At 41.1% G+C, this 16540-nt stretch overlaps 1 protein-coding gene across 3 annotated transcripts in view; it reads left to right on the top strand.

Moving 5' to 3' along the window:
* OTULIN (OTU deubiquitinase with linear linkage specificity) overlaps nt 1-8602 on the top strand; it is a 56118-nt gene extending 47516 nt beyond the window's left edge. For all 3 annotated transcript variants that reach the window (XM_075585933.1, XM_075585934.1, XM_075585935.1), the window contains 3 exons: nt 1981-2100; nt 2949-3218; nt 5276-8602. In XM_075585933.1, coding sequence (XP_075442048.1) covers nt 1981-2100; nt 2949-3218; nt 5276-5467 — 582 coding nt within the window. In that variant the 3' untranslated portion in view covers nt 5468-8602. The remainder of the gene's footprint in view (nt 1-1980; nt 2101-2948; nt 3219-5275) is intronic.
* The last annotated feature ends 7938 nt before the right edge of the window (nt 8603-16540 follow it).

Below are 16540 nucleotides of genomic sequence, written 5' to 3'. Positions count from 1 at the left end.
GTAAACAATGACAGAGTTTGAAGCAGGGACACGTGGTTTAATTCCTGGTATCAGCTCCCTGTGACCTTGGGCAAGTCACTTTATCTCCCTGTGCCTCGGGCACAAAAACATAGATTGTAAATTAATCTTGGCAAGGACAGCAAAAATATGTATGTGCTGTGTATCGCACACTATACTGTAATTTTGTAACTCTGAGTCCTATTGGGAGAAAAGCGCTATACTGTATGAAATAGTTATTATTAAAATATGTTATTCTAATACCAAAATCACACCAATGTGCCCTTGACAAATATGCAAACTTTAAAGTACTTTTACATTTCTAATGTGTTTAATCTCAATGTACTTTAACATATTATAAACGATTGGTAGTAAAAGCATACTCCTTTACAAAGAGAATACCTTTTTTAGAACATGATTTGTTATAGAAGTGTGCTACAGGCATACCCCGCATTAACATACGCAATGGGACCGGAGCATGTATGTAAAGTGAAAATGTACTTAAAGTGAAGCACTACTTTTTCCCACTTATCGATGCATGTACTGTACTGCAATCGTTATATACGTGCATAACTGATGTAATAACGCATTTGTAACAGTCTCTATAGTCTCCCTGCTTGCGCACAGCTTCGGTACAGGTAGGGAGACGGTATTGCTGTTCAGGACGTGATGACAGGCGCATGCGTGAGCTGCCGTTTGCCTATTGCCTACTTACTCGCGAGTGTACTTAAAGTGAGTGTACTTAAAGCGAGGTATGCCTGTATTTCAAATTTTAATTCTTGCTCACAATTGCCACTGGAGTTTCTCTCCTATGTCTGCCACACCAAGGCACTAACTAGGGCGTTATTATTATTATTTTTTTAAATGTACGTTTTCTATTCAAAAGTGTTATTGGTCTGATATAGGTCCGAATGCAAAACAAGGGTTATAAGGTCTCGACTCAGGAAATGTAGGTTTCCCCTCTGAAGTGACTGTTTTGAAATTAAATAAGAGAAGGAAAATATGTTGGTTTTGTTTTTTAAATCTGTGCTCTATGCCCATGTAATTATATAAACTATTGTAGAATTAAATAATGATGACAAACAAAATGTAAAATGTTGGCTGTTTTTGAAAGAGTTGGCAGTAATTTAATGCACTGCATTTATCCCTCAATTGTGACATCAGCATTTGTGGAATTGGGGATTATGGTAAAACTATTGGCCACTGATGGTTCTAGATGGACCTGCAACACAGGGCTGATGTCCAATAGTGAAAAGCTTGAAGGAAGAATGTTCTTTTAGCAGCTTAGTATAAAAAAGCATAATGATGAATGTCGTTATTATTTGTACAAGTCTGAATAGCTTTATCTGTAACCAGGATAAACATTGAATGATACACAACTGTGTGTCTTGTGACTACATTAAACAAACCTGTGGGGCTGCTTATTATGGATATACGTGTTGATGTTACAGAATGGCTGGTAACACAAGCCACTCAGACCTTTTTGTTACTTCAGCAGAACAGATATACATTTGAGGGGTCCCGGTTCCCGAGACATTTGCACTTTTTCCACCAGGCAAGGATACTTGCCCAGTTAAGTCAGAAACTGGCCCAAAAAAGACTACAAATATCTCGGACACCAGATGGCACCCAGACATCAGTAAATCCTGGATCTGCTTCTGAGGACAAAAAAAACCAATGGGGATTGCTGCTCAGTTGCAAATAATATGAACTATACACTGAGCAGTGGCTAGTTTCAAGCATTATTTTTAAATACGTTACATACAGATATCAAAGTGGTATTTTCGTTTTAATTTAATTTGCATCAGATATATTTTACAGTCTCCAGTTCTATCTTCTTACTTCTGTCGTAAAGAAGAAAACCAAATTTCCAGAGATTCAAATGCTGAAGTTGTCATGACCTTTAAACGATGATTTAATTAATTATTCATTGTAATTTATTTAGCTGGTGTGTTTTTTTTTTTTTTTTTGTTTCCAACACAGTTGTCTGAAAAGCTTGTTGAAAAGTATGACTGGATTAACCTGTGGAGATTCTGGCAAGCACAGGGGAGCAAAAAAGTATGGGTCAGATTCAAGGAGTATTTAGAGCTACTCAAGAAAAGGGTGTGTATACGTTTTATTGATATTGTCTTATTTGGATCTATTGAGCGATAAAAACATATTTTGCTTCTTAAAAGTGGATTACTTACTGATGGATTAGTAGATACTTTAATTGCAGCCTATTGATTTAAGCATCAAGTTGATTTATCTCACTTTTAATTAACACATCAGCATATATTACACGGCATCATCGATTCGATTCTAGCAACCAACACAAAGTATGTTCTAAAGCATTGGCAGGGCTGTTCTACCATCTACAGTATGCATAGCAGCCTGTACTGGAGTATATGAAAGGGAATCCTAATTGACAAAGCTGGTGATCCCATGTTTACTTTGAATGCCTATGTCTCTTATTACACAGGACTCCTTAGAGTAAACATCCTTATTTGGATTTCTTTTTGCTCTGTTTCTGCCCCAGGTACTTTGTATCTAAATTGTCATTAGGTTTTGCATCTCATCGTTTTGATGAAATGGATGAAAAGTGCTTTAAATTCACACAACACGGTCATTATATTTTTGCTAGCACTAGTAAAAGTCTTAAGTGACTTATGGTGTTCTTCTCCTGTTAAGATGTAATGTAGCTTGTTTTAAGGTGTATGCCTAGTTCTAGTTGAAACTACTGTAGATCTGGTCTATAGGACAGATCATCTTTGTCGTCATTTTTATTTCCCACTAGATGTATCCATGTTCTGCTGTTAAAACCCTAAAACAAATGCATACACTGTTTATAGAGCACATGCAAGGTTTTCATTACAGTAATTTGCACAGCGCGTCTGAAACCATTATACATTGTAAGGAACCCCAACTGTGTGTGTGTCCTGTTCAGTGATCTTTTGTCTCTTGTTCTTCAGTGGGCAGAATTAAGCGAAATGACAATCCCCGAGGAAAAACAAGCCGTTTGTGATGAGATCTTTCGGAACGAAGAGGAAGAATATTGCCTGTATGAAGCGGTGAAGTTTTTGATGCTGAAGACTGCTATAGATTTATATAACGCCAATGATGAGGGCAAGGAAGTGCCTGTGTTTTCCTGGCTTCTTTTTGCTCGAAACACATCTAGTAGCCCTTGTGAGTTTCTGAAAAATCACTTGAATCAAGTGGGTCACACTGGAGGACTGGAGCAGGTAAGGTGTGCTGTAATGTGGATAAGATATAGTGGGTTGATGAAGGAAAAGCACATGTTCTACAGAGAGAATTCTTCTCTTAAATGAGTTGCATGATGTGTGGCCTCTTACAGCAAACTGGATCATGGGAAGAAGCTTTCAGTGATATCCGGTGTTCCCAATCTGGCTGATTTTGCAGTGTGGGTGTAACTATCCATGCTATCATTTACATGCACTTTCTTTAACATGCTTGCTGAAAACGGAGAGTTTGAATTATGGTTACCTCTTTGGCTGGGATACCTTTTCACTCATGTTTACTTTCACATTTAATAATCTCCTGTAAATATCGGCACTTTTTTCCCCGAAGAAATAGTTTAAAGAGGAAATCCAAGCGGCACTTACAAAAAATTATATATATATTTATTTTTTTCATTTTAATATATGCAGCCTTTGATTATCTTTTATTGAAAACTAATTACCTACACTGCCGATCGATTTATTGAACTGATTAATTTACACAAACACACGTGTAGGCTATTAAATGGATTTCACTGCTGTTTCACCAGATATTTCAGTTTTTCTGTGGTTGTCCTAAATAAAAAATGCGTCATACTGGAATATACAGTGCATGATTACCACTTCTACATCTTAATGTTTGTTTACCAATGTTCATGAACTTGCTGCACTGTGGCCATTTGTAATCTACTGTAAAACCGCAGAATATTAATAAATGATGTCTCCAGGAGGACCCTGAAAGGAAATTGGGTCTGTCATTGCTTTCCCCGTATTAGAAATATTGTTTACAAATAATGAAAAAAATATATATATCTCTCTCTCACGTACGACACCCTGCTAGCACGCGGTCTCTATACGGGACAAGGATTAATACTGACGCTCGCAAGCGCACCCACTTTTCACCTCCGCTAAGGTCCGTCAAATGGACAATATCCCCTCTACAGGATCAATACACAACACGCAGGCTACCCTACTCTTCACCCCTGCAAAAGTCCCTCAAATGAGTTGTCTCCGGAAGCTGTCCCAATATACCCCTGCCACAACAGCACACTAGTGGGCACGTGACTTAGATATGGAATAGGGTTAATACACACGGCTACTCTAGCCAACCCCCCTTTCTCCTCTGCAAGGAGTTAATATTACCCACCATAACTTAACTAATTGTGGTTAAACCTATCCTAAGCTTTATTTTGCAAAGCCAATATAACCAACAGCACACTGATGAGACCCATTAAGGTCGAAATTGCTGTCTGTGGGTCTGGCTATGCATCTTGACCCAGGCTGTGCTCAAAAGCGGTGTAATGCAGCAAGCATAAGCTTATAGGAGACCATGTGATATGGTTTTGATGCAAAAGGTGGAACTGTGTGCTCATTTGCATGTCATTTCCCAGAATCCCTTGCAGTGGAAGCACTGTGTGCTGGTTGATAATGGTGAAAGGCAGGGTTGCAGACCTGTCTAAGACATGCAAATGAGCAAACATTAATATTTCCATTTGATTATAATATACAGGCAGTCCTCGGTTATCCGACACAATGCGTTACTCAAAATGGCGTTGTAAAGCGAAACGTTGTAAAGCGAAACACGTTTTCCCATAGGAACACTGTTTAAATGAAAGGTTCCGTTCCTGAAGGCATTTTTAACACTAAAATACACCAAATATTTTATGCAGGCAATAAGATATGCAGCACACACATAAATTATATAGTGTATATACTGTATTATATATATAATATAACATAATAAATAATATATTATATAGTATAATATAATATTATATAGTATAATATTATATATATACGCTCTTACGACGCTTTGCAACGTTGTTTATGTGAATTTGTATATATATACACACATACACAACGTTGCAAAGCGCCGTAAGAGCGTTGGATAAGCCATTTTGGCGTTGTAAAAATGAATATAGGTATGCATTGCATAGCGTTGGATAAGCCATTCGTTGTAAAGCGAAGCGTTGTAAAACGAGGACTGCCTGTATATATTTATTATTATTTATCAGTGTTGCCTCGGAGAGCAAGACACTCATTTAACTGTTTCTTTGCCCTAGGTGGAAATGTTTCTCCTTGGACATGCCCTGCAGCACACCATCAAGGTTTACAGGCTGTACAAATATGCAACAGATGAATTCGTCACACATTACCCCAATGATGAGGTGGACTGGCCAATGGTGACTCTTATAACGGAGGATGACCGTCACTATAATGTCCCTGTTAGGATGTGTGAAGAAACTAGTGTATAAATCTTGCTTTTTTGTTTTTAATAAAGCGAAGGTGCCGACCCCGAAATGATGATAATATGGTACTGAAACTCTTGAGGAAAACTTTCTTTCAATCATAATGTATTGGGAAGTTGTTGGCAAATCCATTTTGGGCGAAATAATTTCACTGCAATGCTACAGTATACCAGCAGCAACGGGGGTAACCAGCAAGAAACTGTTGTGAATGTTCAATATTTTATTTTTATTTTCTGGCTTATTGACCTACATTCCTCAAATAATTGTTTCCGGAGACAAATTTCAAATGGAAGGAATTTGTGGAAGTATTTTCATTTCACCTTTCTAGTGTTACAGTTCACCCAAGATCCCACTGTCGGTGCTACAGTGCAACGTATTTCTCAATAAATGACGAATGTTATAGGGTTCCTTCAACAATTATCCTTCGAGGAAGAAATTTTAATTTGATGGTTTCTTTGAAAATTAGGATCTATATTTTTACCGTTGGCCTTGAAAAGTGGAGTAAGTGGTAGGTGTTTCCATCTCTGTCCAAGTAAAAATGTACCATGTTTACAAACAATTTAAAAATATGTATATCTAGATTATATTGTTTTTTATTTATTTTTAAAGCATCGGTCACTTAGATTTTATTTCTAAATTTCACATTGCAATTGTTTTTTTTGTTTTTTTGTTTACCCTGGGTGGGTTGTATGTTTTTAAAAACTCATTCACTTACTAAGGAGGTCAATTCTATATTGTCGAAACGGACATGCTGGACACAGAACTAAACCTCGAGGATAGATTTCTTCATAACGTTTATTTATTTTTGTGTTGGCAATAATGGACATAATGGCCTTGCAGTAAGTAGTTATATTGACTTATGTTTTCTTTATTTATGTTGTTGTTATTATAAACAAGTAATTGTTTCAGATTTTATTTTCTAAACTTCTGGCTTGGAGCTTCTGGAGTTGGTACTGCTACATCTGGTCCAGTTACTGTATTAAAGGTGATATTTATTAGCACAGGGGCTTATTCACGTAAATAGGTCTGTCTGTTTCTAGGCTTGGCACTATATAGCAAAGCAAGGCCTGAAACATTTTATTGGCTACATTTTGTCATAATTATGTATTTATTTCTTATATAGCCATCTATTAATAACAGTATTCCCAATATAACAAATTTCCATTGTAACTGCTCTGTGTAAACCTCCCAACGAATTGCGCTTATCGCCCTGAATGTCTGTGAACCTTTTGCGCTTCATGACCATATTAAAACCAGAAGCTGAAATGTAATTCGGTTTAATAGTTTATCACACTTGGCTCTTCCTCCTTCCGTAGTGTGTAATAGAAAACGTTGTTCTGCTGAAGAATGATTTCCTTTCACTAAGACCAGAGTTTGTGAACAAGATTTCCCCGTCACCTAAGGAAGCAGTTCCCCATATAGAAGCAGATGGTGATAGACTATAAAATCATATTAAAAAAAAATAGTTTGCATTAGTTATCTTTAATGAAAAATGGAGTATTAAAATTACATTTATAGATGGTGTCAATATGATAAGTGTAATAGCAGTTTAGTAGGAATTTGTTAATTTAATTTCTACATGTATTTTTTTATAGCCCTTTTAATGAAAATAACTATTGCTATACTGGAGTGCCTCAGCAATTTCATCAATAGATAGGGGTTTCTTGTGCTTAAAAATAAAGAGGCACACTGACTTAAACATTAGACGTTGTTTATACTGGCGTCAGGTTGGAGCACTATAGTGCCAGTTATGCTGAGTTCTTATCCATTCTGCTGTACGAGGGTCAACAGATGTTAGTCTTTTTCTGTCAACCTATTTCATGTACTTTATTGCAGAAGGAAATTGCACTCATTTACAACTTCTTTGACCATGTAGACTTCCTTGCAGCTTCAGAACTATTCCACTTAATTATTTGCAATATAAATCTCACCAATGGTGAACCTTGGCTAATTGATAAAATGAAATGCTAACCAAACTGGTGGATATATTTGGGCAATTTAATGACTCATCATTAGCACTTTGGGCAGGATTTAAAAAAAGCTGTGATTAGTATTGTGCCCTGATTTTGCATGAACTGCCAGTGACCTGAATGGCAGTTCACGCCGGTTTCGGGTCTGATACCGTGCATCGCACCTTGGTTAGTCCAGAACTTTGTCTCAATGTTTGCTTCAGTTGGTGGTACTTGCCTTTTTCAAAGCTGTTTTTTTAATCTGGTTCTCAGTTCAGGAGATATAAGCATATGAAATATAAAGTGCCCGGGAGGTTAAAATAAAACACTCACCAGCTTCCAGTGCAGTCTAAAGGTTACTATGGTAACCTCGGCTAGAGATTAAGAAAAACTATATATGTATTTTTTTTCAATATTAGAAACACATTAAGAAAGGGGGGGGGAGACAAGGAGATACTGGGGGCAAGATGCGTAGTTAAATTTATATAGGATTTTTTTTTTTTTGGAGCGGGGTGAATTGATGCCTTTTATCCTGTAATACGTAGCTCTTGCAGCAAAGGGGTTCAAAGAGTTGTTGTCGCCATTAACCACGCTATTCCTTTTCCACATCTGATGTATCATTTTGCACAGTAGGAGATCATGAGCAGATTGATGCTTGGCAGCAATGGGGCTAAAATGGATTATTCATGCTTTTCCTATAGAAATCTAAAATAGAATTCAAGTGAGGAAAGCGGTAATGAGTTTGCAAAGCACAGAATTAAAGGTTGTGTTTGATGTGGTAGAACCCTGGCAAAGAGTCCAGAGGCCGTTTTTAAAAACGTTTCAAAAAATTGTTGTGGGAGCAATTTTTAAAAGTCCCTATAATTTTTCTTTGCACCAATATTTATATTATACAGTACTGTAGATGGTTCTATAGGCATGTATGAGAGCAGGATGAAAAATTGAAAATGTAAAGGGAATTTAAGAAAATCTGGACTGGCTAAGGGGGGCCTGCACTTTTTAATGGACAATATTTGATGCTCTAAAGACATTTATGTTGTTCCCTTTAAAAAGCTTTTATTATCATGTTTCATCTGAAGATCTCCATTTGGAATGTATACCGTTTTTGCGTTAAGGTTATTTTGTAAATGTGAATGAGTGATTCCTGTAAATAAGAAAAAAAATCTAATAAAATGAGAGATGAATAGTTGTACTTTGCTGCCCTGTGTGTTTTGTTTTTCTTTAAAATATTGCATCTTAGACCTCTATAAACTAAACGTCGATAATTGAAAACAATTGGTGTTCTCTGTATTTAACGCCAAATATATTTTGTCCGCCTATTCACTAAAGCCATATCACCAGCAGTGATCAGGGATTTGTACTGCAGCGCAACCCATGACAAATTCATTTATAGTTGATATGAAAAAAATTATATATATATTAAAAGAAAAACAGTAGCGCTAAATGAGTGTGCTATTATCAAATATATGTGAAATAAATCAGTCGCCATATTATCTGTTGTGAGACTCACCCCTAATACATTTATTGGTCAATTTGTTTTCTTGTAGTAAGCACAAATAATGTCTTCTCTTCTGATATTGACTCATTCCAATTTGTTCATGTAGTTGTACGTTTTTAAATATGTTTTTTTATTATATAACTTTTATATTTTAGAATATCAGTACTGTAATTTTATTGTTGGCATCAAACTGTACTTTGAGTTGCATTTTATATTGTCACTGTATAGGCATTTATCATATTGTAGAGTTGAGCACAAACATAGCTATCATCCTTTCCATTGCATTGCAATATGATCACATGACTGTGCTGTTCTCCGTGGTAATAACAGCTGATTTGTCTCTACCTGTGTTGTCTGTTGCTTAGCAACTTAGGGTATTTAAAACAACATCTTGAGTCATCCAATAACCCGTGATGAAGTCCCTCACGTGACAAAACGCATTGGGACGTAGACTGAGGCTAACCAAACATTGAAGCCGAGGTGGAGATCAGTACGAGAGGCAGATTTGATTGCGACTATGAAAACTGCTCCTGACGTGAACCGCTGGCGGGTCTGCCTGTTGTTTTTATTGCGTTACGCCATGGAGCATATGCTTATTTTCCTTTTTTGTTCTATAAATCTATATATAGATATATACACACACACACCAATAGTGAATATAAGTGGTATTGTGACAAAAAGTGAAAAAATGTCTCCATGAACTCACAGAGTTTAGAAGGTTATTTAGTCGTCACTGCAATATGAGTCCCACCGCTCTCTCTGAAAGAAAAAACAGACGGTGCAGATGATAGAAAAACAAATACTGTATATTGCAAGAAACCGGATTCTTGGGGCGATCCCACTCCCATTTCTCAAGATAATGAAACGCATGTAGTGCACAATGCACAGCAGGAACCTGGACAATAAGAGCTCAAACTCAGAGAGACAGGATCCCTGAAGTATGGAGGTCTGAGTGCCTGACGTCACTTCTGGTTTCACTCGGTACCCCAATCTTTACTGCTCTCCTTTCACAGTAGCTAGCAGGGACTTCACAGCAGATATAAAAGTAGTCGGCAGGGATAGAACATCTGAGGATGGCTCCCCTTAAAAAGAAGAGGAGTGGTATAGGTGCGGCAGCAGAATGAATGGCTGCTTAGCTTCTTAGCTCTGCCGATGCCCAGCGCTTTAAGCACACAACCGGAGGTAATCAGCAAGTGAAAACCACATCAAAGCCTAGAACCCGACGTCAGAAGGAATGGAGAAGGCAACAAGATCGCAAAAAAATATAGCAAAAGCTGGGGGGCTGGTTAGGGTGACCAGATTTACAAAAGTAAAAACCGGGGCACATTAAAAAAAATATTTATAAAAGAAATGACATCAACTGCGCTTTATGTCTGTCCGCCGCTCTCTGTCCCCTCTTCTTAGGCCTGGGACATAGTGTCCCAAACAGTGCGGAGGCGCGCTGAGGCTGAGAAAGCGGTGCTTTCCCTGGCCTTACACAGCGTGCCGTCCGGGGGCGGGCCAGTGAGCATAAGCGCTGACCATGCCCGAGGCCTTAGGCTGGTGCTGAGGGCGCTCTCCAAGCATGAGAGCCGGGTGTCCTGCAAGTACGCGCGCGTGGGGGAAGAGGGGGGTGGTGAATGCGGGGGTAGTTGAGCGCGCGGGTAAGTATAGTTTTATTGTTTACTTAAGCGCCGAGCGTGGGTGTGCCCACGCACGAGCGCCGCGCGCACAGCGTGAGTGTGGACTTACATATAGCTATAAATGTAAGTAACCGCCGCCCGCTCAGCGCTAGCGGGGACGCAGCCTTACACACACCCATTCTCTCTCCCTCCCATCCCTCCATTGTCGTTCCCCCATCACTCCATTCTTGTTCCACCCTTCCCATTCTGTCTCTCCCCATTCTCTCTCCCCCATTCTGTGTGTGACTCCCCATTCCCTGTCTCTATCCCCCCATTCTCTGTCTCTCCCCCATTCTGTGTGTCTCCCCCATTCTCTGTCTCTCTCTCCCCCGCTCTTCCCCATTCTCTGTGTCTCTCTCCCACCATCTGTGTGTGCATCTCTCTCCCCCATTCTCTCTGTGTGCGTCTCCCCCATTCTCTGTGTGTCTCTCTCTCCCCTATTCTGTCTCTCTCCCCCATTCTCTGTGTCTCTCTCTCCCCCATTCTGTGTGTCTCTCCCCCATTCTCTGTGTGTCTCTCTCTCCCCCATTCTCTGTGTGTGCGTCTCTCCCATTCTGTGTCTCTCCCCCATTCTCTGTGTGTCTCTCCCCCCTTCTGTGTGTCTCTTCCCCCTTCTGTGTCTCTCCCCCCTTCTCTGTGTGTCTCTCCTCCCTTCTCTGTGTGTCTCTCTCTCCTCCCCATATGCTGCCTCTCTTCTCCCCCCCATGCTTCTTCTCTCTCCTGCTCCATGCTGCCTCTTCCCCCCCATGCTACCTTTCTCTCTCCCCCCCCTCCATGCTGCTTCTCTCTCTCCCCCATGTATGCTGTATCTCGTGTGTGTCCATTCTGGTCCCTACCTGCCTCTGTGGAACATTGGGGGGAAGCCATCTTGAGCCCTGGCAGCAGACACCGAAGCTCCCACTGTTTCACTGCTGGGGCTCCTCTGCCTCTAACCCCACCCCCCCCCCTCTGCAGCTACTGTCAGACCGGCCTCTGCTGTTCCTGCATTCTCTGCTCTCTGCTGCCCCCCCCCTGCTCTGATGGTCAAAACCGGAACAGCCACAAAAAAATGGGACATCCCCCCCACCCCCCACGAGATATAAAGGACACTGCTGGTCGCAAATAGAAGCAGATATTAGAAGCTGATGCCAAGGTCTGTGGGTCTATTTAATAGCGCTATCCTTTCCCTGCATAAAACACTGAGCAGGACAAGCTACAGCTTCACAAAAGAAAACTCACTAAAATGGCTGCCAAGAATCTGTGAGTGGCAAACACTGCGGGATTGTAATGTCACATTGCCGCATACCCCCAATCCTCCAATAAATTTATGTAACAACGCGAGGTGTGTGCGAAGGGGTGCAGAAGTGGTTCCGGTATAATTGAAGGTTCAAGACTAGGCCCTACCAGGAGTCCATGAATCAAAGCAATTAAATAAGAGCGATTTGGAGCCGTCTACTCTTTACTTTCCGTCCAAAGCGCACCCGAGAAATGGCTGTCACGGTAGACCAGGGCTTACCAACACATTAATACCGGGATTCTGGATTGAGCATACAAGATGGGCAAAATAAATTGTAATTTATTTCCTTTTAAGACAAACACAATATTCACAATTACAGTCAATAAAACACTTACTGGGATAGGGAAACTAAATCAAATTTCCACAGAACGAATCAAAGTCTCTGGGCACCCCTGCAAGTGTGTGCGCGGTTTGAGTCTTGCAACAGTCCTTGGCTAGGGGCGCAACTTGCCAGCCCTATATCTTCGCCAAAAGGAATTACTTTGTATAGTCCTTACAGGATTCGTTGGTGAATCCCCAGCTCAAACAAATTCTGGAAGAGGGGTGCAAATCTTCGTTACAATGTAGTTAACCCCTCACACTCCAGAACTGCTGACGCTGTAGCTTGGACGTATCTTGGTAAAGCTGAGATGAATCTGACTGGGACTGGGCTGAAGGCATTTTTATAGGATTAAGGGTCCTATACGTAACATATACACCCAATCCTCTCGTGGGAATTATTTTCCCCACCTATCCCCGATTTGCCAGTACCTTACAAAGCGGGCAGAAGTTGCTTCCCGGTTTGCACAGAGCATGTGCTAACCTCACACCTGAGCTGCTTAGCATACCGGGCCCAACCCCTTACCTGGCGACGGTAGCCAAACACCAGACTTACTAAATGTGATGTGCCCACTCTTCACACCGGTATCTGGCACTTAACAATATCCTGGCCACCCTAACACCTAGGGTCTCTGAGCCTTTTCAACTCCGGACTTCTAATAGACACCTGGGCACAATTTTAGCAGGGTGCCCTTTGAAAACCAGAAATGAAAAATCTCTCAGCTCATTCATCCATAACATATGGGCATGTAATGGATTCATTGCCGGACCAGCAGAAAGGGTTTCCTGCCTTTGCATTTAAAACACTATTGAAATACAGTATGTTTATAAATGTATGTTCTGCATGTGTAACAAATATAAAATTCATATGTATGTTCATGGTACATATGTAACTGACTGCACTCCAAAAATAGAGTGCAAGCTCCTTCCTAGCGCAGGTTATCCACTTAATTGAAGGGGCTCTGTGATGTGGTTTGACCTATACTCGGTCTGGGTTACAAGCCGGCATACAATGTATCCGTGTCGGCTTTTGATCGGTAACCACAGACACGTGCCAACACTTCAGCTCAAGTGGATAACAAGACCGCTGGATACATTTTGACAGGAGGTACTTCAGCTAGACCGCAAACCACTTATCCAATTGTCTTTGAGGTTTAGAGGTCTACGGCTTAGGAAGTGTCACACTGTGCTCACCACAAACAGGACGAGACCCCGGTACTGAGATGGGAGTAGAAACAAACACCAGCCACAGGCACGGGGGCCACGTCCGGAGTGTAAGTTTGTCTTGACGGCAGGGTCAGGGATATAGATATCAGAGTAGTTTTTATACTTGCCGAGTTCAACGTAGGAGATATCCGGAGCGTAGAAGGTACTTTTGCCAAAGTCAGGGTTGGAGAGTGGAGAGTGGTCGAGGTGCAATGCCGAGTTCAGGATTAGAGAGGAGCAAGGAGTCAGAGGTAGCCAAGATCAGGAGCCAGAGGTTGGAGTAGTCAAAGCAAGCCGGTTCGGTACACAGAAGATCAAAAACTGGAACAAAGCAACAGGACAGGACCAGCAAGGGTAAACAGAGTAACAAGAATCTATGCTCAGCCAATGTGCCTATAACATTGGTGAGCATATATATAGGCTGGATCAGCCAGCCCCCATGGGGGGTGGAGCGGGGGTGCGGCCTCCACGGTAGTTGTGATAGGTCCAGGGCTCAACGAGCAGGTGTAGCTGTTTGTGCAGCTAAAGAATGCATCTATGAGCAGGTGCAGCTGTTAGTGCAGCTAATGAATCTTGACACAGAGCTTGGCGTGGTGCACGTGTCACATGTGAGCTCTGCGCGTAGTCAGTGTGCGTCATGATCCGGGGGCGGAGCCAGAGTCCGCAGCGTCGGATGACGCCTTATTGGCGCACGTGCATGATGCACGCGTCTGGTAAGGAATGTGGTCCATAGGCACCCCTCGCGTGCGGTGGTGCTTGAAAGGATACACGGAGTGGCTGTACTTCGGTAATCCTTACAGGAAGTGATACCTATGCTTCAAAGCAGCCACTTATTCACTGGCACAATTCTTCACTTAGCGTTTAGTTCAGCGCTAGAAGCTCCCCCTTGTGTCACAAATACAGTTAGCACATTTTCATTCATTCAGTGTAACTGCAGCTAGCTTCTTAGCTGCAAAACAGGGACAAAAAGATTGTGTAGGGAAAAACATGTTGTTATGGGGACAATACATTTTAACCCCTTCACTCCCAACAGGGCTCAGGGTTAACCAGCCGGGCATAATACCTTTATTATTGGCCTGGTTAACCCTTTCCCGCCACAATGGCCCCACCAAAAAAGACACCAAAACAAGACGCCTCCTTGTTCTTCAAACAAAAGAGTGATACACCTAAACCTACAACCAAAGAAAAGGCCCCGCAACTTCAGGACCGAGAAGAAACTGACTCAGGATCAGACTCAGATCAAGGGACAAGTATAAGAAGCGACTTGAAGGCCTAGGTCAAGGAAATTAAGCAGACGTTCCATGAAGAACTGCAGGGTGCAATGAAGGGTCTTTGTTCTGAAATCGCGCCGGTTGAGGTGCGCACTACAGGCCTCGAAGAAGCTATGGAGGCTTCCTCTAAAAGACTATAGCTCAACTGAAAGACGAGATTTTCCGTCTTCAAGAAGAGGCCGAGAGCAGATCAAGGAGGAACAATATCAGGTTTCGGAACGTCCCAGAGTCGGTCGCTACGGAAGATATTAAATCTTATCTTCACAGATTCTTTCAAAGCATAATCCCAGAAGCTACCAACTCCAAATTGGAACTCGGCAGGGCCCAAAGAATTTACAGGCCAAAAGAGTTTGAAAACAGAGGCCCAAGGGACATAATTACAAGGCTCCACTATTTCTCAACAACCTTGTGGAGAAATTAGAAAAATCCACCAGGTTATAAACTTTGATAAAGTCCTTTTCCCAGGACGAAACATGTCAGAGTATTTCCGCTCTGTGTATGTCTAGTTTTGATCAATAAATTACCTTTTATTTTTACTAATTGCACTTGGTTTGTTCTAATGTCCGGAGGGCAGTGACCGCCATTGGAACAGAATTTTTTACTTTATAAAGTGGCTAGCGAGCTCTGGTGGAGAAGCAGTGGACACATAGGTACACTGTTTCACATATTTGTAACATGTCCGCAAGTTATTCCTTTCTGGGTGAAAATGAAAGAATAGATCCATGAAGCACTAAGGATTGTTATCCCGATCGATCCTTTGATAATGGTTCTGGGTAAACCAGTTCCAGACATCCCAACACTAATAAATTAATTGCTCACTTCCTGACAGAAGCACAGTGCACTATAGGCCAAGGTGAAAGCAATTGAACACGTCATCACTTCAAAATATTTTGATAAGATAAGGCATGTTTTAGAGATGGAAAAGCTCACTTCAATAATAAATAATTCCATTACTAAATTTGGGAGGATGAGAGCCTTTCCTGAAGACATTTCATCCATGCACAAAGTGTGCTTAGCCATGTATAAGATGCTGGTCAGTCAAGATCCTGACTTTATTGATTTGTTGATAGATTTGTATTACAAATCTTGTTTGATCTTATTAAATGATTTACCTATTATATACGTGCTCTGGTCTCCCCTCACTCCTGTATATTAGGTTTCCTACTCCTCCTCTCCCCGTTTCCTATTTATGTAACCCACACCATACAATACAACAATAAATTAATACAAATAGTTTGAAAATAAATGCAATAGTGTAAAATGACATGCTGTGTGTGCTGGCTTTTATGTACTATTCTCGGGACTGGAATAGCCAAGACTTCGAATCAGGTGAACCCAGTTTGAATTCCTGTGTCGGCTCCATGTGACCTTGGGCAAGTCACTTTATCTCCCTGTGCCTCAAATTACATTGCAAAGTCTTTAAGGACTTCAGTCTGCAACATTCTATGTACAGCATAGTGTACAGAAGAAAGTACAAATATATAACTGCAAAAAGGGTTAAGCCCCCAAATATTCAATATTCTTGATCCCCTATCCCCCCCAAAAAAATGAACATGCAAATAATCAATAATAAAACAGTAAAGGTGATTTATGATGTAATACACTATATTGTGTTTTGTTTTCTCATCTGAAACCAGAGGGAGGAAGGGGAAACAAACACATTAGGCTGCGTCCCCACTGGCTCTGACCGCGCTCATGCTTGAGAGCGGTGACGTCACCAGCTTCAAAGTTACATTTTTTTGTTTACTCAAGTGCCAAGCTTGAGTGAGCGTGCGTGCCCGCACGCACTGTGTGAGCGGGGACTTGCAGATATACCTTTATGGAATTAAAAGCGGCAAGCACCGTGCGCTCAGCGCCAGCGGGGCCGCAGCCTTACTCCCTTTGGAAACAATTATATTTA

The sequence above is a fragment of the Ascaphus truei genome, chromosome 2 (assembly GCF_040206685.1).
Source record: "Ascaphus truei isolate aAscTru1 chromosome 2, aAscTru1.hap1, whole genome shotgun sequence".
Lineage (NCBI taxonomy): Eukaryota > Metazoa > Chordata > Amphibia > Anura > Ascaphidae > Ascaphus > Ascaphus truei.
This window is presented reverse-complemented; position numbering and strand designations above follow the sequence as displayed.